Raw genomic sequence first — 22,583 nt, 5'->3', positions numbered from 1 at the left:
ATTTTCACTTCAAACAAAGCATTTCTTGCTGTTGTTTGGAAACCACTGATAAAACAAGATCTTTACAGAAATTAGCATTTTGTTTTGTCTCAATATTGGGGTTCTTCCACGTAGTATAGTCCCTTATAACCCATGAATTCTTTGGTGACCCCTGCAGATATTCTCCTGCAGAAACGCCCTCTAATTTCAAAATTGTCTCTCCTCACTGTTCATATAACCCATATCCCCTCAAGAGTGTGGTGAGAAATAACTTGATTAATATAGTTCATTGGAGGGGCTGTTGTGGCTGGAAGAATAACATTGGGAACGTATTGGTGATGAAACCAGGACTGGAGTGTGAGTCCTGGCTCAGACCTCTTAATGGTCATGTCCTTAACCTCTCAGCCTCAGGTTCTTCATCTGTAACATAGGAATTACACTACCCATTAAATACAGTTGATGAGAGGTTTAATGTTATCCTTGTTTCTTCAATTTTACCATTGCTTATCCCTACCTAAAATATTTTTCTTGATACAAACATATCTCTGTGTGTACGCGTGTGTAGATATCATACATGTGTATATATATACATGCATGTGTATATATATATATATATACACATGTATGATATCTAACAGAAAAAGTATATATATATATATATATATATTTTAGAGGTACTTTAATAGAGTAGATAGAATAGGAAATGTGGATAGAATAGGAAATGAGAAAGAAGGAAATACAACTGTATAATTTGGAACCGATCTTTTCTTTCCTTGGATTCTAGTTTCCCTCTCTGAAAACTGAGATAATTGGGCAAGGTCATATTTAGGATCCTTCCCAGCTCTAGCGTTCTCTAATCTATTTCATTCCTGATTGGATTGTATTTTTCCTGTATTTGATTTTGATCTCTGATAGGTAGCAATCCAAAGTTAGGGAAGATTCCCAAAGTGAGACATTCATTCTGCAGAGCTTGTTTCCAATAGGTAAAGCAACCCTGAAGCAAAATTCTCTATTACTTCAGTGTTTGTTATTTGTTTATTTATTTACTTATTTATTTTCAGTTGCAAGTCACCAATGTTCTGTCGCAGCCTCTGACTCAGGCCACTGTTAAGCTAGAACATGCTAAGTCTGTTGCTTCCAGAGCCACTGTCCTCCAAAGGACATTTTTCACCCTCGTAGGGTAAGTCCTGGGCATAGATATTTATGTAGGGCATCAGCTTATTTGTTTTGGGAAGTCAGATTAATAAGGTATTACCAAGATCATAAAACCAAATTTGCCTACATTCAATAAAATCCTGTAGTTCAATATAAGAAAAGGATTTTAAAAACTAAAACAATTTTGATTTTACTGTTTCTTTCCCAATTTCTAGTTGGCTCTATCTTGTCTTTGTGATATAAATGACTATTTTAAAATTTATTTTTTTTCCTGATATATGAGTACTGAGAGCTTATAATTAGAATAATCAGAAAAGCACTCAAGAAAAAAATCTATGAATCACTCATGATTCCATCACCCAGGGATAAGTGCTGCTAACATTTTATAGTCTTTTTTGTCAGTCTTTTTTCTATGCATATAAATACATATTTAAAATTGAATTAGGATTATATTTTCTCTGTTACAGTGTATAACATGAACATGTTCACAGAGGATTAAGTATTCTAAAATCACTTTTTTAATATTTATTTTTTAGGTGGATACAATATCTTTATTTTACTGTATGTGGTGCTGAGGATCGAACCAGTGCCTCGTGCATGCTAGGCGAGCACTCTACCACTGAGCCACAAGCCCTCTACAATCACTTTTAATGATTGCATATTATCATTATGTAAACTTAAAAATGAAGGGACCCGGGGTGGGGTTGTAGCTCAGTGGCAGAGTGCTTGCCTAGCATGTGTGAGGCACTGGTTTGATCCTCGGCACCACATACATACATACATACATAAACAAACAAATAAAATAAAGGCATTTTGTTCATCTATACCTACAAAAAGTTTTTTAAAACAATAAAAAATGAGGGGCTGGGACTGTAGCTCAGTGGTAGAGCACTTGCCTTGCATGTGTGAGGCACTGGGTTCAATCCTCAGCACTACATAAGAATAAATAAACATATTGTGTCCATCTACAACTAAAAAATATATATTTTTTTTAAAAAATGAGGAAATAATCCAAAATGTTCAAAGATGTTGGCCTAGGATAGTAACTTGCAGTAACTTGGGTAACTTGCAGGCATTATTTCTATATTCTCTTGTTTTGTGAATTTCCCAAAAAGGATATATGTATGGCTTTTATAAAAAATACAAATTATTTTTATTTTTTGGTACTGGGGATTAAACTCAGAGGATTGAGCCAGATACCCAGCTCTTTTTATTTTTTAAGACAGAGTCTTGGGCTGGGTTTGTGGCTCGGTGGTAGAGTGCTCACCTAGCATGTGCAAGGCCCTGGGTTTGATCCTTAGCACCACATAAAAATAAATAAATAAATAAAATAAAGGTATTGTGTCCAACTACAACTAAAAAAAAAAAAAAGAGTCTCACTAAGTTATTTAGCACCTTGCTAAGTTGCTGAGACTGACCTCAAACTTGTGATCCTCCTCTGCCTCGGCCTCCTGAGTTGCTGGAATTATAGGTGTGTGCCACCATGCCTAGTTATGAATCATTTCTATTTTAAAGAGAATACCAATACCTTTATTTATTTATTTTTATGTGGTACTGAGGATCGAACCCAGTGCCTTACACATGCTAAGCAAGTGCTCTGTCACTGAGCTACAATTCCAGCCCTCTCATGGTTTTTGTTTGTTGTTAAACATAACTGGGGGCTTTGGATGTGGCTCAATGGTAGAGAACTCACCTAGCATGCTTTAGGCTCTAGGTTGAATCCCCATCACTGCAAAAACAAACAAGACATAATTGAAATCATACTATAGACTTACCTGTTTTGCATTAAATTGTGGGATGCTACCAGAGGGAGGGAGAATTTTAGAAGTGAAGGGGAAACAAACGAAAAGAAACTTTAGAAACTTGGGAGAAGAGGTGATTGTAGATAGTTTTTACATTTTCTGCACATTGTCGTCTGTAAGTGAGCAGGAGTTGCCCGAGAGAGGTGGGAAGGTGAGACGTTGAGTGGTGCAGCCCTGGTCGGTCTCAAGGAGACGCTTTGTAGCCCCTCTTTGTCATGTTCATGACTTTCCTATGTGAATTCTTGCTAACCTGCTGTCATTCTTAACAGGGATGTTTTTGAACTAAACTTCGTGAATGTCAAATTTTCCAGTGGTTATTATGACTTCTCTGTCAGAGTTGAAGGTGACAACCGTTATATTGCAAACACTGTGGAGGTAAGTGCTTTTCTCATCACCCCCATTGCCATTTTAATATGGCCAAAGAATTGGTCAGGTGCGCAGCACAATCATCTGATATGTTTATTGACTTCTCTTTGGGGCCATGTTAACACCACTGTTAACAGAGGGATGGGTTTAAATTATGTTGTTTGACAGATTTTGCCAAAGCAATGAATCAGAAATTTGATCAGAGCAAGTTTTGTTGTTGTTGTTAGTTATTTTCTATCATAATTTTGCATTACTGTCCTGTCCTCCTCCCCCATGCTAAGGGTTTAACCCAGAACCTCATACATGTCCTGCTGAGGTACATCCTTAACCCCTGGCTTACATAAAATTTAGGAAGTAGAAAAATAAAAATCTCCCATATTTCTGCTAAGACATAAATAATCTTAAAGTGTTTTGTTTAGGAGATTTAGAAAAGTGCTTGGTGCCAATTAGGTGATGAAAAGCATCACATACACATATATGACACTGTAATGAGACTGTCAGTATAAAAGTCATAAAAGAAAATCTGTAATCTTTCATGATGAACTATGTTTCAGATCTTTATCTAACTCCAGTTGGGTTGAAAATCCAAGTAGCTTTAAAGACAAAGCTAAGTCTTATTTATCTGATGCTGTGTGGGAATGGGGTATTTCACCTTGGGGTTTTCCCCAGCTAATTAAAGTTCACCCCTGCAAGCCCCATGGCTTCCATTTTATCATCTGTAGGTGTAAGAATATTGAAGGTGAATCACATTTTACTGCTTTCTTAAACTGTGGAGTACAGTTGAACCCTTTCCTACTCTGAGATTCATCAGTATGAACCCCTTATGGAATGCCTGTGACGTGAGAAACACAGTCTTTTGTGTGTTTGCTTACATTATTTCACTCTTGCAGCAACCCTGAGAGATGGGTCGAGTCATATTCACTTTGTACTCGAGGCTTAAAGGGGTGGATTAAGTTGTTCCAGGTCATCTGGTCTATTGAGTGGATCCTCGCACGATACCAGCCTGGTGAACACAGAGCCAGCCTCAGAGGCTGCACAGCTGGTATAGTTCTGGCCCATTTCTTGAGAGCTTGTTTGGAGGTTCTAGTAAGGGAGCGCAGCTACTCATATACCCTTGACCAAAGAACGATCCTCCTCTGTCGGAGAAGGTCGTCTTCTTCAGGAGGGATGCACTTGGAGTGGTGAGGGAGGAAGGGGACACCTGCCTAACCAGCCAGATCAGCCGAATCAACCCTGGCGATCAATGGGGTGACAGATGTCGCAGCCAGATCGCCCTCACATCCTGGCCCATTTCTTTATCAGTTTTTGAGTCAGGGTCTCACTGTGTTGCTTAGGCTGGCTTCAAACTTCTGGATCTGGGCCATCCCTCCTGCATCAGCCTCCTGAGTAGCTGGACTGTGGCATGTGTTACTGCAGCCAGCTTTACCCTTTCTAGGATGCCACTTTTCCTTCCTTGTCCGCCCCTTGCAGCAGTGATTTCTCCGTGTTTCGCCTGCTGTCGTTGCTGCATCTACTTGACTACATTTTCATGTTTTCCTGCTTTGTTGAACAGGAGTCTTGGTGTGGCACTGTGTCTTTCCTGAGATAGTAAATGTATATTGTTTGTGACAGTATTTTCTTTTTTATTCAGATGTCATTTTCCTCTCAGTTTTCTTCTTTAATCTATTTTTTATTCTTCATTTTGAAATAATTTCATTCTTAATATGCAAAAATAGTATGTAGAATGCCTGCCTCTTTCTATATATTTCACTCAGCTTCCCCAAATATTAACATCTTAATAAACTATAATAGAATTATCATTACCAGGAAATTACATTGACACAATACTATTAACTAATCTTTAGACATTAATACATATTTTGTCAGGGTCACATATTTCTTTAGCTGTCACTTCCCTTCAGTGTCCTCTAATTTAACATATTTCCTTTTTTTTTTTCCCATGACCTTGACACTTGAAGAGTCCTTTGTAGAATATCCTTCAATTTGAGTCTGTCTGATGTTTCCTCATGATTGAATTCAGGTCATGTGTTTTTGGCAAGAATACTGCAAAAGCAATGTCGTGTCCTTCTCAGTGTATCAAATCAAGAGGTATATATCATGGATGTTGGAGATGGCAGAGCATGTGCTTAGCATGCACAAAGCCTGTGTTCATTTCCCAGCACCAAAACAAACAACAACAAAAAACAAGAATAAGAAGTATATGGTGTTGATAAGTTGATAAGGTGGTGATCAACTTGCTAAGGTGGTGTGTGCTAGGTTTCTCAACTCTTATATTGCTATCTTTCTGCTTTGTTATGATATGTCTTATGGGTGTAATGAGATGCCTTGGGGCTAGGGTTGTGGCTTGGTGGTAGAGCACTTGCCTAGCATGTGTGAGGCACTGGGTTCGATTCTCACACTACATAAATAAACAAATAAAAGTATTATGTCTATCTACAACTAAAGATATTAAAAAGAGAGAGAGAGAGAGATCTAATTTGCAACCTTACACATTAATGATCCTGATGATCTTCTCTGTAGCAGTTATTGTGGTATTTGCCAGAAGGCAGTTTTTGCTTTCATTCTTTCTGCATTTATTTATTGGAATTCTATAAGGAAAAAAAAACTGTCCCTTGTCTTTTGTTTATGCAAGTATTTATAATAAATGTCATTTATTATATTTGTAATGTGTAATTTATATAACATGTTTACACTGTGGGTGTTTATTTGGGCATAGAGGTTAGGAACCATTTCTGTCATTTATTTTGTTGCTGGTTTGGCCTTTGGGAGAGCTCCTCAGCATGGCTCCTTTGACACTTTCTTTTAATGAAAAGAGTAGGCAGTTAGAAGGTTTGACCTTTTCAAAAATAGGACATTACTTAACACACATAGATTAAGCACTTGTTTTAAAATTTGGCAGGAAGGGAGATGTTTTCTGGAATTCTTGTCACTTCTTCATGTCTGTCTGACCTTTTGGGCCTGAGACATCCGATGATCCTAGTCCTCTTGCTAACTCTCAATCTGAGTGGAACTGCTGTAGTGTTTACCTTGAACCTTTAAAATCCAGATTCTTGTAGTTTGAGTTTTCTTCATTAAGAAGCCTTATTTGGGGCTAGGGTTGTGGCTTGGTGGTAGAGCACTTGCCTAGCACATGTGAGGCACTGGGTTTGATTCTCAGCGCCCCATAAATAAACAAATAAAGGTATTATGTCTATCTACAACTAAAAATATTTAAGAGAGAGAGAGAGAGAGATCTTATTTGCAACCTTACACATTAAAGACAGCCCTTTCTTCCCCCCTGCACCTTCTTCCACCTTCCTCATCTTGGATGCCCCGTCCAGCTTCAGCGACAGGCTCCTTCCTCACAGTTGCTCCTACCCACTTCCTTTCTTTTCACCTCTAAATTCTAGTCAGTCTCCCCAAGACCTGCTCATCCTCACTCCAAATGTCTTTTCCATGAGTCTTTTGTTGTTACTTTGTTAGGTATTTCCAAATTGCTCTTTTCTTCATATTCTTAGCAGTAGTTAGTATTATCAAAAATATATATATATATTTGGTATTATCGGTTTTTGAAAATCTGATGTCTATGAAATGGTATCTTCTTGTTTTTTGGGGGGGGAGTGCTGGGGATTGAACCCAGGGACTCTTAGCCACTGAGCCACATCCCAGCTCTTTTTAAATTTTTTATTTAGAGACAGGGTCTCACTGAGTTGCTTAGAGCCTTAATAAGTTGCTGAGGCTGGCTTTGAACTCGGGTTCCTCCTCCCTCAGCCTCCTGAGCCGCTGGGATTACAGGTGTGCACCACTGTGCGTGGTTGGTATCTTCATGTTTTAATGTTTTTCCTTGGTTCCAAAAAGTTGAACATTCTTGTTTTCATTGTCCATTTAGGTTTCTTTTCTTATAAGTCGTCATACATCTTTGTTTTTCTTTTGGTTTGTTAGTCTATCATTGATTTTTTAAGAGTGATATATATTCTAGATACTGCTCTTTAATTATAAGATGTCTTCTAACATACTTTATGATGTCTTTTGATGCACAAAAATTCATTTTAATGAAGCCTAATTTAGAAGTCCATTCCTAAATTTAAAAAAAAAAAATTTTTTTGTTGTTGTTGTAGATGAATACAATATCTTTATTTTTATTTATTTATATGCCAGGCAAGTGCTCCACCACTGAGTTACAACCCCAGCCCTCCTAAGTTGGTTTTGTTTTTGGTATCTTTAAAAATTTCTTTGCTACCTCAAGGTCAAGAAAGTGTCCTCCAGTGGGTTTTTCTGTTTTCTCTAAGGTGTTTTTTTCTTTTTATGTTTAGGGTTTGGGTCTACCTGAAGCCTGTTGGTCTTGCCCTGGTATTTTACACCCTGTCTCTGGTTGTGCTTGTTGCGGGTCTTATCATTGTTTGGTGTGTGCATTACTCTCACTGGGCTGGGACTTCCTGTGGGTAGAGACCAAATCGTACTTTTTTTTTTAAAGAGAGAGAGAGAGAGAGAGAGAAATTTTTAATATTTATTTTTTAGTTCTCGGCGGACACAACATCTTTGTTTGTATGTGGTCTTGAGGGCCGCACGCATGCCAGGCGAGCGCGCTACCGCTTGAGCCACATCCTCAGCCCCCAAATCGTACTTTTTTGGTGTTTGGTTTCCATCTTAGACCACTTAGAAGAAGAAAAGGATGCAGTGGTCTAAAGATGTTTTCCCATGTTCCATGGTCCTTAGAATGGGCTCTGTGGTAATTCACCTTCCAAAGGTAAACCTTGGCTTTCTTATTTATTAAATACAGCTTTATTGAGATAATTAACATACCATAAAATGTATCCTTTAAAAGTATACAATACAGTGTTTTTAGTATATTCACAGAGTTGTGCAACCCTGACCAATATCAATTTTATCACCTAAAAAGCAACCCGCCATCTGTTAGCAGTCCCTATGCAGTCTCTCTTAATTTGCTTTCTGTCTCTATGGTTTCCTTATTCAGAACATTTCATATAAAAGGAATCATATAATATGTTTCATAGAATGTGTTAATATCTAGCTTTTTTCCCCCACTTAGCATGGCACTTTTAAGTTCATTCATGGTGTAGCATGTTTTAGTACTTTATTCTTTTTTATAGCTTAATAATAGTCCATTGTATGGCTATATCACATTTTGTTGATCCATTCATCAGTCAATGACTATTTGAGCTTCCCTCCACTTCTGCGGCTGTCTGTCTGATGCTAGGAATTGAACCCAGGGCCTCACACTTGCTAAGAATGGGTATTTCCACTTTGGGGCACTTATGAATAATACTGCTCTGGCCATTCATGTACAAGTTTTTGTTTGAACACTTCTTGATTCTTGGAGGCAGATGTTTAGGAATAGAATTGCTGGGTCATGTGGTCACTTTAACTTATTAAAGAAACTAATAGAGTATTTTTCAAAACAGCACTCTCATTTTTACATTCCTACCTGTGTATGTGAGGCTTGTAATTTCTCGGCCTCTTCACCAACACCTCTTATTGTCTGTGTTTTTATCATAACCATCCTAGCAGGTGTGAAGAGGTATTTTGTGGTTTTGACTTGCACATCCCTGATGGCTAATGATGTTGAGCACCTTTTTGTGTACTGTCGATCATTTCTGTGTCTTCTTTGGAGAAATATCTATTCAGATCATTTGCCCATTTAAAAAAATATATATTTCAGGGATTGGGGTTGTGGCTCAGCGGTAGAGCGCTCACCTAGCACATGTGAGGCTCTGGGTTCGATCCTCAGCACCACATAAAAATGAATAAATAAGATAAAGGTATTGTGTCCAACTACAACTAAAAAATAAAAATATTATATGTGTGTGTGTGTGTATATAATTTCAGCCTTATCTTTTTTTTTTTTTTTTTTTTGCCTTTGTTAAGGAGAGCTTTTGTTTTGTTTTTTTGGGGGGGGTCCATTGATTGAACTCAGGGGCACTTGGCCCCTGAGCCACATCCCTAGCCCTATTTTGTATTTTATTTAGACACAAGGTCTCACTGAGTTGCTTAGTGCCTCACTGTTGCTGAGGCTGGTTTTGAACTCGAGATCCTCCTGAGCCGCTGGGATTACAGGCGTGTGCCACTGCGCCCGGCTCTGTTGTTATCTTACTATATCATTGACTTATGTGAGTTCTTCATATATTCTGGCTACCAGTCCCTTATCAGATATATGGTTTACAAATATTTTTTCACAGTAGATTGTCTTTTTATTTTCTTAATGTTATCTTTTGTACAAAAGGTTTTGTTTTGTTTTCCTTTTGGTACTAGGGATTGAATCCAGGGGTGCTATACCATTGAGCTACATTCCCACCTATTTTTATTTTTTATTTTGACACAGGGTCATGTTAAGTTACCCAGCCTACCCTCAAACTTATGATCATCCTGCCATAGTCTCCCCGGTAGCTGAGATTACAGGCATGTGCCTAGCAAGGTTTTAATTTTCTTTTTCTTTTTATTTTGTAGAACTGGGAAGTAAACCCAGGAACACTGTACCACCGAACTATATCCTCTTCCCTTTTTTATTTTTTATTTTTGAGACAGGGTCTTGCTAAGTTGCCTAGGCTAGCCACATTATGTGGCTTCTTTTATTGCTCCGTTTGCTTTAAGAGTGGCATACAGTTTTCTTTTGAGTGTTTCCAGAGATCTGTTGTAGTGAGATTTTAGCATCCTCCTACCTCCTGATTCTCTGAGCTTACAGTATGCTTTGTGCTCTTTAGGGTCTTAATTTTGAGACCAAAAAAAAAAAAAATTATTTATTTTTTCTTTTGTTGCTTTGGTATTAGGTGATATAGTTAGGAAACCATTGCCTAATCCAAGGTGATGTAACAATTTGCTACTGTTTTCTTATATAAGATTTTCTAGTTTTAGCTCTTACACTTAGGTGTCTGACCCATTTTGATTTAATTTTTGTGTGTAGTAGGGTCCAGGCTCCTTCTGCATGTTATCTCAGCATGATATATTAAAGACTGTTCTTTCCCTTTTTTTTTTTTTTTTTTTTTTTTTTTTTTGGTGGTACTGAGTATTGAACCCAGGCTATGTCTCTAGCACCATTCCCTTTTTTTTTTTTTTTTTTTTTTTTTAATTTTGAGAGAGGGTCTTGCTAAGTTGCCCAAGCCAACCTGGAATATACCATCTTCCTGCCTCAACCTTCCATGGAGGTGGGATACAGGTGAACACAACCACATCCGGCTCACAGTGAATTGTCTCTGTGTTCTTGTCAGAACTCAGTTGACCATAAACATAAGGGTTAATTTTTTGACTCAAAATTCTATCCCATTAATCTGTATTTTTGTCCTTATACCAGTACCACACTGTCTTGATTACTGTAACAGCTTGGCTTTTTGTAAAATCAAATCTGGTGTTTGTCCAAGTGTTTCTGTGGTTGTTGGGAAAATTATCTAAGTACAAAATAGCAGAGATGGCTAATGGCTGTTGTTCATGCAGTGATAATAGGCCCTTACCAGGCCATTTGCTGCCCTTTTCCTTTCCAGTGATGGAGTGTGCATTACAAAATCCCTCTCCCCTTTATCACATTAGAGCTTGTGTGTGTGTGTGTGTGTGTGTACGCGTGAGCACTCGCACGTGTGCACACACCTTCTTGACCTCTACCGTAAATGTGACTTGACTTTGTAATTTTGTAATAGTCATGTTTAGAGCCTGAGTGAGTCAGTGGTCCTGTTTTCTCTCCCTGGAGATGGCCAATGTTGGCTGGAGCTTTAATGGTGGTTTGGTGTGGAAGCCTGTCATAGTGCTCGCTGACATGGGACTGTCGGGGAAGCGTGGGTTTGGAAGCTTTCATTAGCATTAATTGCCCCTAGTGCACCATCATTTTTGACAGTAATAAGCTAAACAGGTTTGTTGTTCTGACCAGAAAGATTGCATTTCCTGGCGTTAAAACATTTTTTGAGATATGTATGGCATATGGTACAAAGAAAGAATGAGCGTGGTCCCACGTGAAGCAGGCTTAGCAGCATTTAAAGTGGAGAAATAAGTCTTTTGCCTTTTAGAAAAACTAGTCTTACAGTTTGAGTTTAAAGGAAGAAGCAACTAACCAACAGTGATCCTAAAAAGGATCCTACACTGGGGGTGAGCACTGGAGATTGAACCCAGGGGCACTTCACCACTGAGCTGCATCCACAGCCCTCTTGCTATATTGCTAAAACTGACCTCAAGTTTGTTGTCCTGCTTCCTCAGTCTTCTGAGTAGCTGTAAACTGATCTTCTTATCTGGGGAGGAGAATATTGAACCCAGGGGCGCTTAATCACTGAGCTACGTCCCTAGCCCTTTAATATTTTTTTATTTTGAGACAGGGTCTCATTAAATTGCTTACAGCCTCACTAAGTTGCTGAGGTTGGCTTTGAACTTGTGATCCTCCTGCCTCAGCTTCCCAAGTCACTGGGATTACAGGCATGCACCACCTCACCTGGCTAAACTGAACTCTTTTTAAAGCAGGGCTTTGTAAGAGTTATGATGAGCCAGGTATATTACAATACACACCAGGAATATTAGCACATGCCTGTAATTCGAGCTGTTTGGGGAAGCTGAGCCAAGAGAATTGCAAGTTCAAGGCCAGCCTGGAAAACTTAGCAAAGACCCTGCCTCAAACTGAAATATAAAAAGGTGTGAGGATGTAGCTCAGTGGTAAAGCACCCCTGGATTCAATCCAAAAAAAAAAGGGAAGAAAAGAAAGACATTATGATGGCTTCTTTTATTGCTCCGTTTGCTTTAAGAGTGGCATACAAACATTTTTCTTTTGAGTATTTCCAGAGATCTGTTGTAGTGAAATTTTAGGAGCAGAAGGATTTGTTTTAGACTGTTTCCTTTTCATAAACAGCCCTACAGTTTTTCTCTGCAGCAAAGAAAGCTGTTACTTAGGGATCCTTTTAAAATTGGAGTGAGGACAAACCAAAATGACTCCAGTTCACTGCAATACACCCTCTGCTCATGCCATGTGTCTGTCTAGTCTAGGAATGCTCGCCATGTCTTTAGGAAAACACACACACACAGCAGTCAATTAGCAGGCCTTAGTGGTTGCATTAGTACTAAAAGTTGATAGGAGTCTAATGAAAACCCAAAAGTTAGGATACACTGAGGAGCTTAATGCAGTTCTTTGAACAGCTGTTTGTGTATATCCATCTACCAAAAAGAAAAGCGATTGTAACATCACTTTTTTAATACAGAAAAGTATATTTGGAAGACAATATGTGATCTACAATCTCATTGTCTAGGTAATCCCTATATTTTAAAAACAGGAGTGAAATATATAAGTGATTAAATTTTTTTCAGGTGCAGAAAGTATATAATGCTGCCATCCTATCAATTCAGTCTTCTTTAGAGGAGTCCATTCTTAACAGTTTCCTGTGTATCTTTTAACAAGAGGACGCATGTCACAGTGAACATAAGTGCATCCTTTTTTACATAAAGAGCTGAATTTTTCACTTTTGTCACAAAGTAGAAGTTCCCAACTTTACCCTTGGGGGTCTGTTAACTTGAAGGCTACACCATATTCCACCCACCAACCCTATTACCTAGACTTGGTGACAGGCAGTGATGCTTAGTGTAATTCTGCTACTAGACTGGCTGTGTAGTCAAAAGCAAGAAATAACAGCTCCCTCTCTGTCTGTAGGCATCTGCCTTGTTCTTTTAACTGCTCCACAGTAATTCCTAGAGTGCATTATCATTATTTATTTAGCTAGTCTTGTTTATGGGCATGCGATGATGATTTCATGATCACATTTACAAATTCAGTGAATGAGTCCTTAAGAGAATGAGTCACAAGATGAAGAGGGAGTTATGTGGTTAATGTTGATGAAGGTTGTAGGGTAATTAACTGTGAAGACAGATCATTTTTATAGCACGGAGCATTGTTAATTTCCTACCTCTCCCAAAATTGGAGGGCTGCCTATTCTCTAGACTTCCTTCTATCCACTGTTTCCTACTTTCCACTCAGGGAATCGCCCCCAGGCAGGCTTGGATCCTTGTCTTGTGCTTCCATAGCACTTTGTATGTCCCTCCATTAAAGCAGTACCTGGTTACAATTACGGACAGGAAGTGCATGTTCTCTTCCCTGTCTATCCCCCTGTACTTAGGTGCTCTGCATGGGGTAGGAGGAGAGAGGATGAAAGTGGTCACAGAAGACTATCTTGCTAAAAGCTGGTAGCCTAATTAGAGCTCTTTGGCTATTCTTTGCTTGACTCTTCCACCTGTCTTGAAATGGAAATGCTTAACTTTTCCTTTTCTCTTTACTGAGCTTCGTGCTGTTTTAGAGAACTCCAAGAACAAGGTAGCGGCTGCAAGCTATCTCCTTGGGAGGGCTGTTCAACTTGAGGGCCCTTTCTCTGCCGTATCACCATTTCCTAGGCTCAGTGACAGCCAGGGCTGCTAAATAAAATCCAATTGATAGCTGCCTACGTATTCAAACGTAGATGGTAATATCTTTACAGCTTCTGCAATATATCTTTTACATTCTTTTTTTTTTTTTTTTTTTAAGAAAAACAGAACACCCTACTCAACCTAATAATTGAGGCTCTTGTCACAGAATAGTTATTATGAAGGCAGGAGGGAAGGCTGTTCAAAAGAATTAATTGATAGCTATCTTTATCCCTTTTTAACTTTTCTTCTTTGTCCTTGGTTTGAGACTGTCGTACCTTGATAAGGCATTTTAGGAAAATGCTGCAGCTGTCCTTCACGTATTTGCCCAGACCACTGTCTTTGTTCCTTGATCCTGACTTAGACTTTGGGTTTGGCAAGGATTTCCTTAAGTGTTACTCTCGAGCCTATCAGATATTTGGAAGACTCACAGATATGTTTGCACATAAAAGTGCCTTGGATTTGTATAATTTACACGTTCAAACTTAGATTTTAACTCAAAAATTTTCCATGAATAGACTTTTGGATACTTTATTTTAATCTAATTTTTAAGTTTCTTGTGTAGCTCTTTGTGGAAATGTTTATAAAGGAGATATAGAATTCAGAAACTAGGAGATGAGATGGACTCGTTTGTGCATATCACAAACTCCAGATCTCAGTGGCTTAAAACAAAGGTTTACTTTTTGCCCACACTGTGTCTTCAGTGAGTCAGTTGGAGGCTCTGCTTCATGTTGTCCTTCCTCTGAGACCCTGGCTGAAGGAACATACCTCAGCCTATGCATTGTCGTGTCCATGTCAGAGGAAATGAATCCTCATGGACTCCTAAAGCTTCTGGCCAGCAGCGGCACAGTTCACTTCTGTTCACATTTCACCGGCCACAGAGTAGAATTCTGACTCCAGAGGGTAGAATTCTACCCCTTGTGCAGAAGGGGAATGAGAAGCACTTAGTAAACTGCACAGGTGACTGCCAGGCTTCCTAGTCTCCATGGCAAGTTACAGTGCTGTTTGATACAGAATGAGTGCTGGTGGGAAGCTGTATAACAAGGCTCCTAAGCAGGTGGGTTTTGAGTGAGCTTGAATCCTGACTGTCATTTAGTATCAATCTAATCTTGAGCAAGCAGCTTAAACTCTCTAATCTTTAATTTCCTCATCTGAATTAGCCCTACTTTACAGAATTCTCATGAAGATTAAATGAGATTGTCTTTACAAAGCCAATGCCTTCACATAGTAAACACTCAATAAATCTTAGCTGTTAATAGAATTGAGTACTTATTGATTTGAATTACTTAAAGGTTACTGCTTAGAGATTTTTGCCTTTTTATTTTAAAGTATACATTAAAAGATCTCCTTTTTCTTTTTCTTTTTTAATATGTACCATCCAACCAAAGCCAGAGAAGGAAAGAAGAGATAAGGAGTTGCTTTTTTAGGCTTCAGGATAGGAGAGGTGGGACAGACTTCTTTGCTGGGCCAGTTTTACTATGATCCTTGAAACTGCTATCTAGATCCCTAGCAAACTGTCCCCCCACCCCTTGCAAAAAAAAAAAAAAGGAAAGAAAAAGCACTCTGCCATATCCATATATATAAAATATGCTTTTACCTTTTTAAGAGTAGAAAACTTAGGATATACAGTTAATTTTTTGTATACCCACCAGTTGACTGTTGTCTTCTATATTTTGTTCCAGCTCAGAGTAAAGATTTCCACTGAAGTTGGCATCACAAATGTCGATCTTTCCACTGTGGATAAGGATCAGAGCATTGCACCCAAAACCACGCGGTAGGTGGGATACCATGTGGGCACAGGGGAACCCCAGGCTCCAGAGCTAAGAAGAACGTGCCTGGGACTGCACCCTTCTGGTGGCGTTTCTGTGTCAGCAGTGATCCGCCTTCACCCCAAATTCAAGAGGCTCTATTCTAGCAGTACTGGTCCAGAGATTCTGGTTAGCATCTAAGCAGATTTGGGGGTTGTCTGTAGCGGTGTTCATTTCATAAGCAAATTATTTATTGCAAGTCCACATGAGGAGACGAAGGGCATTACCTCAGGATGTAAGTGTGAGTTGGTTGACTGTGTCATTACAGCTTCCTCAGGGAAGGAAGCAGAGTATTCATTTACCTTCTTTTTTATAATTATCTTATCTTTACACAGGAATAAATTTGCTTTAGATGGCTTCGTGGCAATTCTTTCTAGCCTGTGGTGGGTTTGAAATCAGTTGGGAGCTTCATAGGTCTTTAGAACTGAGATGTCAGTACCCAGCCAGCACTAAGGCTATAATTTCCTTTCCCCTCCGTGGCAGGTATTACTGCATCATAGCATTTTTTTTCTACTGAACTCAAACATAGCCTCGGGTTATTAACAATTGATCAGAGTTGGATCAGAATGTTGTATGAAGCCTATTGGCAACCCTTCCCCAAACCCTTAGGAGGTAGTCATCAAAATCTCTGGGAATAGTTCAGATCCCAGCTTTACTTAGCTGGGGTGACTGTATAGGCCAGAAGAGAATAGGTCAACCCTGGAAGCCTGTTTCTTTTTCTTTGGGGGCAGGGTCTATCTAAGTCACCTAGACTGGCCTCAAACTTGTAGTCCTCCCACCTTAGCCTCCCTAGTTGCTTGGGATTATAGGCATGTGCTGCCCACATTCAGCCTGAAGGCCATTTTGAAGATGGGGTGTTAGCCAGAGCCTGGGAACCTGTAGGCTGGTCTTCCTATCTCTGGCTTGGTTGTCTTTGTAGTGATGGAGGAGAGAAGAGTAATACTTGAGAACCCACTGAATAATGTCTGAGAGTGCTTTGCAAAGTTTAATTCTCTATGTAAATGAGAATTTGTCTTCATGAGTAAATATAAGTTCAGAGAACAAAATAAAGCTGTGTATGAGCTTTATAACTGTTAAGCCTATTTATCTGCTGGCCATCTTATACTAAAATCTCAGGAGATAAATCTGAAAAGGACAGTTTTTCTCATTCAGCCTGCCTTTTGAGAAAGGGACTTTTTAAAACCCAATTTCAGGGCAGAAAAATAAATTGAAACAGTATCCAGGAAAAAAATATAGCAAAAAAAAAAAGAAATAGTGGGGCTGGGGTTGTGGCTCAGCAGTAGAGCACTCGCCTAGCACGTGCAAGGCCCTGGGTTCGATCCTCAGCACCACATAAAAACAAATAAGTAAAAACAAAGGTATTGTGTCCAACTACAACAAAAAATATTTAAAAAAAAAAAGTAATAACTCCAAGTTCCCGGCTCTCCTTTGCCCCCTTCTTCCCCTTGTCTCCCAACCTTGCTCACATACACTTCTGGCATCAATCCTGGGATGATTTCTCCTGCAGTTTCAACAGCCAGCTCGTAGTCCACCTGTGTTCCTACAGAGGTACACGTGAGCTCCACCAGCTCCAGACTTGGTTGAATTTAGAGCTCATTCCTTGAAGTAAAAGCCTCCAGACATCTTCACAGAGCATTTTTTCTATACCCTGATAAAAGTTTTCTCTGTGCTTTTCTCAGTCCTGGTGTGGGGGCTGAGGTGTAGCCTAGTGGTAGAGCATTTGCCTGGTATGTGCAAGGCCCTGGGTTTGGTCTCTAGCAGGGCAAAAAAAAAAAACAGAAACAAAAAAAAGTTCCCAGTCCTGACTTTACCAGCCCACTCTGCCCCAGCTACATTTATCTGTCCATCGCAGAAGGGGGACAGCGGGAGAGGGAGGAGTAGGCAGTGAAGGGAGGAGTGCATTCTTTGCCTGTTCTCAGATATGCAGAGCCTGTCTGAAGACCCGCTGTGTAATGTGTCTTTCAGGGTGACTTATCCAGCCAAAGCCAAGGGTACATTCATCGCAGACAGCCACCAGAACTTTGCCTTATTCTTCCAGCTGGTAGATGTGAACACTGGTGCTGAACTCACTCCTCACCAGGTCAGACAGAAGCCCTGACCACTTTCACAGCCTGAAACACGAGTGCACACTTGAGTACTGATGTAGTATATGACTTGGATAAGAGAAATGCCATGTGCCTGTTTTTCCCTCTGGACTCTGATCCCTGATAGTCAACCAAGTTCTCCCACAACAGAATTGTAACCTTTCACCTCAAACTTTTTTTTTTTTCTTTTTTTTTGCAGCACTAGGGATTGAACCCAGGAGCATTCTATTGAGCTACATTCCCAGCCTTTTTTATTTTTTATTTTGAGACTCAGAGTCTCATTAAGTTAGTTTCCTGGCTGGTCTTAAATGTGGTCTTCCTGCCTCAGCCTCCCAAGTAGCTGAGATGACTGGTATACACCACTGCATCCAGTTTATATACTTTTTTTAAAAAAGGATTAGCTGGTATTAGGAAGGCAGATTAACATTTAGTTGAGGCTTTTAAATGCTCGATTTTTTTTTTTTTAAGGAATATTTAGAAATAATTTTACAAAAAAGAAAACCTAGGTACAGAACCCAAAGCATTTGTTGTTGTTCTGGCCAAAGCAGATTTTCTGTTATGAGACTCTGAAGAATGGCCCATTTTAACTTCTGCCTGGTTTTTCTAAAAGCAGTAGGCCAGGCTCAGTGGTACATGCCTGAAATCCCAGTGACTCAGAAGGCTGAGCAAAGGATCACAAATTTCAGGCCAGCCTCAGCAACTCAGCAAGACCCTGTCTCAAAATAAAAAATAAACAGTACTGGGGATGTAACTTAGTTGTGAAGCACCCCTGGGTTCAGTCTCCAGTACCAAAATAAAATAAAATAAAAGCAGTAGGTTTTGGTTTTTTTAATATATAAAATGAAAAATTTTATATATGAAATAATAATTATTATTATTTTATTATTTTACATATATTTTATATATAAAATATTAATTATTGTTATTTATTATTATTTTATATATAATAATTTTATATATAAAATGATAATTTTTCATTATTATTTGAAAGATTTTCAAACCACATGCCCTTCCCCAGGAAATTAATAAGGCCCCTTGTCCTCAGGCACTTCCCCCTACGTCATCCCCTGGATTGAAAAGGATTCCTGGCCCCACCATGCACATGGTTACAAAGGAAAATTCAGATGAATACTTTGAGTGCTTAAAGAATAAGACCCTTCAGGTTTGGCTTGGGTGCTCTACACCAATGCTTTAACAAAAACGGCAGACTGTGTCCATGCTAAGAGGTGACTTCAGAGCTGGAATGAATAGATTTACTTGCAAACTTCTTGCTTTCTGTTTCTCATAACTGCAGCCAGAGCACCTGTCCCTAGGACCAGGGTCCATAGCTAAGTGACCTTTAAGCACTTCAACTTCTTAGCCTTTTCTAGTTCTCTCCCAGATTGACATGTGCCAACCAAACAGCACACTGGAAGAGACTAAGAAAAGAAGAAATTATAAAATTTAGTGGTAGGGTTAGGGTTAGGGCAGGGAGAGTTAGTTAGGAAACATAACTTTAACAGAATGCTTGTTTCCTCCCAGTTCTCTTTGGGAAGCCATGGCTCAGAGACCTCCCAGGTAGAGGTAATATTTTATATGAGCTTAGCAGCCACTTGTACTTAACTGTGATAAGAAGAAGGAAGATCGGCATCCGGACTTGTTCCTGGCCAAGACTAATCGCTGCAGTCAGGATGCTTCACTAGGCTCCTTTCCCTAAATAATTTGATGTTTATTCTTTGTTGCCCAGGTGTAGAATAACAAATGAGTCATACCTTTTCTTTAGATGTAACACTAGCTGTGTGACTGTGGGCAACTCATTTAATGCTAAGGCTTCTGATCTGTTAACTGGAACCATCCTATCTGCCTTGTTGAATTCTTTATGTTGAAACTCTTGAAAGAAAGGTTTTGGGTGGACTTTAAATTTTGCAGCCATTCTAAAGTGCAAAACCCCTAGTTTCTTATGCCATTGGGAGGATAAAGTGATTAGACTCAGTTTCATTATGCTGAGAACACGGTTGGCTGTTGTTTGGTGACCAGCTGGTGTATACTGGGCCCTGCACTATATGCTTTGCATTTGTTATTGCATATCTTCACACAGAGATACCATATGCAGAAGATAATTTTTCTGCCTTAAAGAGGAAGAAATCAAGGTGCAAGGAAGTTAAGTAACCTGCTGGCTAATAAGCAGTGGAGCCAGCTCTGTCTTCAGAGCCAGGGCTCTGTGACACCAGGTTGCTATGCTTGATTAGAACTCTGCCTTGCCATGGACACCCAAGCCTCTTCCACTAAATCTTTAGCTGGAGGCACCAGGAAATTGAAAATGGGCCTCTTACAGTTCCACCTCATTTCCCTTCTTTTCACCCTCTGGTGAAGGAGTTAATTGGGCAGCAAAGTGGCCAAAAGGCTGCAGGAAGAAGAAATTGCTGCAATAGCAAAGGGCTTAAATCATTCGCAAACTGGGCATTCAGCCTTCAGGCCTCACGAATTGGCTGGACTTCTGAGTTCAATTTCTTTCCTCAGACCAGAAAGAGTTGTCCCGGAGCTAGTAACTAGGTTGGGATGGCCAGTTCTTTTACTCTGCAGCGCAGGTCTGGCAGATCCCAGAGCTCTCAGTGTCACAAAAGAGCTAACTCTGCTGCCTGGCCAATATGACATTGGGCCCCCCAGAGAGTTCTGAGACGATCAGGTGAGCCGTGTTCTTTGTTCCCGCTAGACATTTGTCCGACTCCACAACCAGAAGACTGGCCAGGAAGTGGTGTTTGTCGCTGAGCCAGACAGCAAGAACGTGTACAGGTTCGAACTAGATACCTCTGAGAGGAAGATCGAGTTTGACTCCGCCTCAGGCACCTACACTCTCTACTTAATCATTGGAGATGCCACTTTGAAGAACCCAATCCTCTGGAATGTGGTATGTGCCTGAATGCACACTAACCCACCTGAGCAGCCATGCTGTGGCCAGACACAGACGGCTCCCTTCAGGGACACAGGACTCTTGGCCCTAGCGCCACTGTGCCTCACATGGGATAACGAGCATCATGAGGGGAGGCGCTGTGTCTTGGCTCTATAAATAGTTCTAGGGACATGCACATGGCTTGGTGCATAGTAGGTGTTTAATGTAGTCTTGGTGAATGAATGAAAGTAAATTTACCCTCAGGAGTTTTAGTGATTTGAAAATTTCTATGATTATCAATACTGGAAGGAGGTTTCTGTAAGGCAGCCTGAGGGATACAGATATAAAAGATAAGGCCCTGGCCTTTGAGATATGGTGTAGCCTTATGAGAGGGAGAAGATTTGAATTCTGGTAACAGTTCAGGAAGGTGCAGGCCAAGGATTTGTAGGACTGGAGAATGCTAATAAATGATGGCCAGCATTGGTGTAGACTATGGGTTTACACAATCCTCCTCGTCCCCACACGCCTTACTTTGGGTTGGTGGGATGACAGAAAACTTCTTAACACACTGGTTTTTGAATGAGGGAGGAAGAAAGGCTTGTTGGAATAGTCTGGGGGCTGTGGGTTGATGAGGAAGCTTGGGAGCAGTTCTGCTTTTGGAGCCCTGAACCCTAAAGAGAACAGTCGGGGAAGAGGGTGGAAAGGTGGCGGAAGCCAGATTGGAGCCTCAGCTGTTGACTGGTCCATGTGCAGGACAAAGGGACAGCTCTACTTTCTTGTTATGTTCAAGGCTCCCTCTCTTGGACTTTGGGATGCATTTTGTAAAAGAGCGTATTTTCATTTTTGCAGTGTGTGTGTTACAAAATCACACTTCCTAGGGACACCAAGCAGTTTCTAATGGCAACTGAAACAGCCAGTGTACCAGCTGGGATTTTTGCATTAAGCAGCTCTATTGGGTTTTCTCTACCATACTGGTTGAAAATTGGAACTCTTGCTCTAAAAAGCATTTTTAACAAATACTTGTTTTGTCCTTGAAATTTTTACTGCCTCATTTTGTTGACTAATAGGTGTGATTGCGTCTCTTGAGCTTTTTTCATTCAGTTCTGGTCCTCATCAGGGTCCTGCTAGGGAGTTCCCCCCTGCTTCTCCACTCTTTGCCTCTACAGACTGCCTTTATTTTTTAGGCTGATGTGGTCATCAAGTTCCCTGAAGAAGAAGCTCCCTCGACTGTCCTATCTCAGAACCTTTTCACCCCGAAACAGGAAATTCAGGTACATCCCAAAGGCCTTATCCACTAACATGGAGGAGAAATGAGTGCAATGAGGAAGGGCAGCAAGCGCCTGTATTCTGGCTCTGGGCTCTCTTTTAACCTGTTCATATGGTATTTGATAGTTTGAGCCTCACTGCCTGTGCATTAGGCAGGGCAAATACCAGTCTCATCCTCAAGCTAAAGAGGTTCAGAGAATAGAATGGAGCTCCCAGAAAGTTGGAGATGAAGTCAGAACCTGAGTCTGTTTCCAGATGTGCAGGGGGCTCAGCCCTCCAGATACCACTAGGCAGTCACAGGCACAAATGGGTTTAGCATTGTCCTCTCTGCTCCTGCGTAAATCAGGGCCAGCCGGTGGGAAAGCTGCTGGGAGCAGGGCTTTCCAGGCAAGTCCTTCTGTTCCAGGGCTTCCTTTCCTTACAGTACCAACTTGAGCAAGCCCAGCCACAGGACTGCTGTGAGAGTCCAAATGGACAATGGATAAGAAAAGAAGCTTGGAAATGTTTCTGAAAGCTCTTTGCAAAGTAAACCCAATAAATGCTATAAACAATTTAGGTACCAGTTAAGGAAACAGGTGGATCCGCCAGTGGACTATATTTTATAGTCAGGAGAAATGTTCCAACATGGAAAACTACGTATGAATTAATGTGAAGTGTTAAAAGGCGGGGCTGGGGATGTGGCTCAAGCGGTAGCGCGCTCGCCTGGCATGCGTGCGGCCCGGGTTCGATCCTCAGCACCACATACCAACAAAGATGTTGTGTCCGCCGAGAACTAAAAAAAATAAATATTAAAAATTCTCTCTCTCTCTCTCCTCTCTCTCTCTCTTTAAAAAAAAAAAAAAAAAAAAGTGTTAAAAGGCGACAATTTGCCCTCATTTCACTATTGAAAAAGGACAAGGGTAGA

The 22,583-nt window shown here is 40.2% G+C and overlaps 1 protein-coding gene across 3 annotated transcripts in view; it reads left to right on the top strand.

Annotated features, from left to right (window-relative positions):
• RPN2 (ribophorin II) overlaps positions 1-22,583 on the top strand; it is a 59,908-nt gene that overhangs the window by 27,704 nt on the left and 9,621 nt on the right. For all 3 annotated transcript variants that reach the window (XM_081291011.1, XM_081291012.1, XM_081291010.1), the window contains exons 8-13: positions 1,041-1,159; positions 3,206-3,311; positions 15,335-15,426; positions 17,426-17,540; positions 20,237-20,431; positions 21,598-21,684. In XM_081291011.1, coding sequence (XP_081147137.1) covers positions 1,041-1,159; positions 3,206-3,311; positions 15,335-15,426; positions 17,426-17,540; positions 20,237-20,431; positions 21,598-21,684 — 714 coding nt within the window. The remainder of the gene's footprint in view (positions 1-1,040; positions 1,160-3,205; positions 3,312-15,334; positions 15,427-17,425; positions 17,541-20,236; positions 20,432-21,597; positions 21,685-22,583) is intronic.

The sequence above is a fragment of the Spermophilus citellus genome (assembly GCF_964194105.1).
Source record: "Spermophilus citellus genome assembly, chromosome: 4".
Classification (NCBI taxonomy): domain Eukaryota; kingdom Metazoa; phylum Chordata; class Mammalia; order Rodentia; family Sciuridae; genus Spermophilus; species Spermophilus citellus.
The sequence above is the reverse complement of the archived record's forward strand: the minus strand, read 5'-3'. Positions and strand labels throughout refer to the sequence as shown.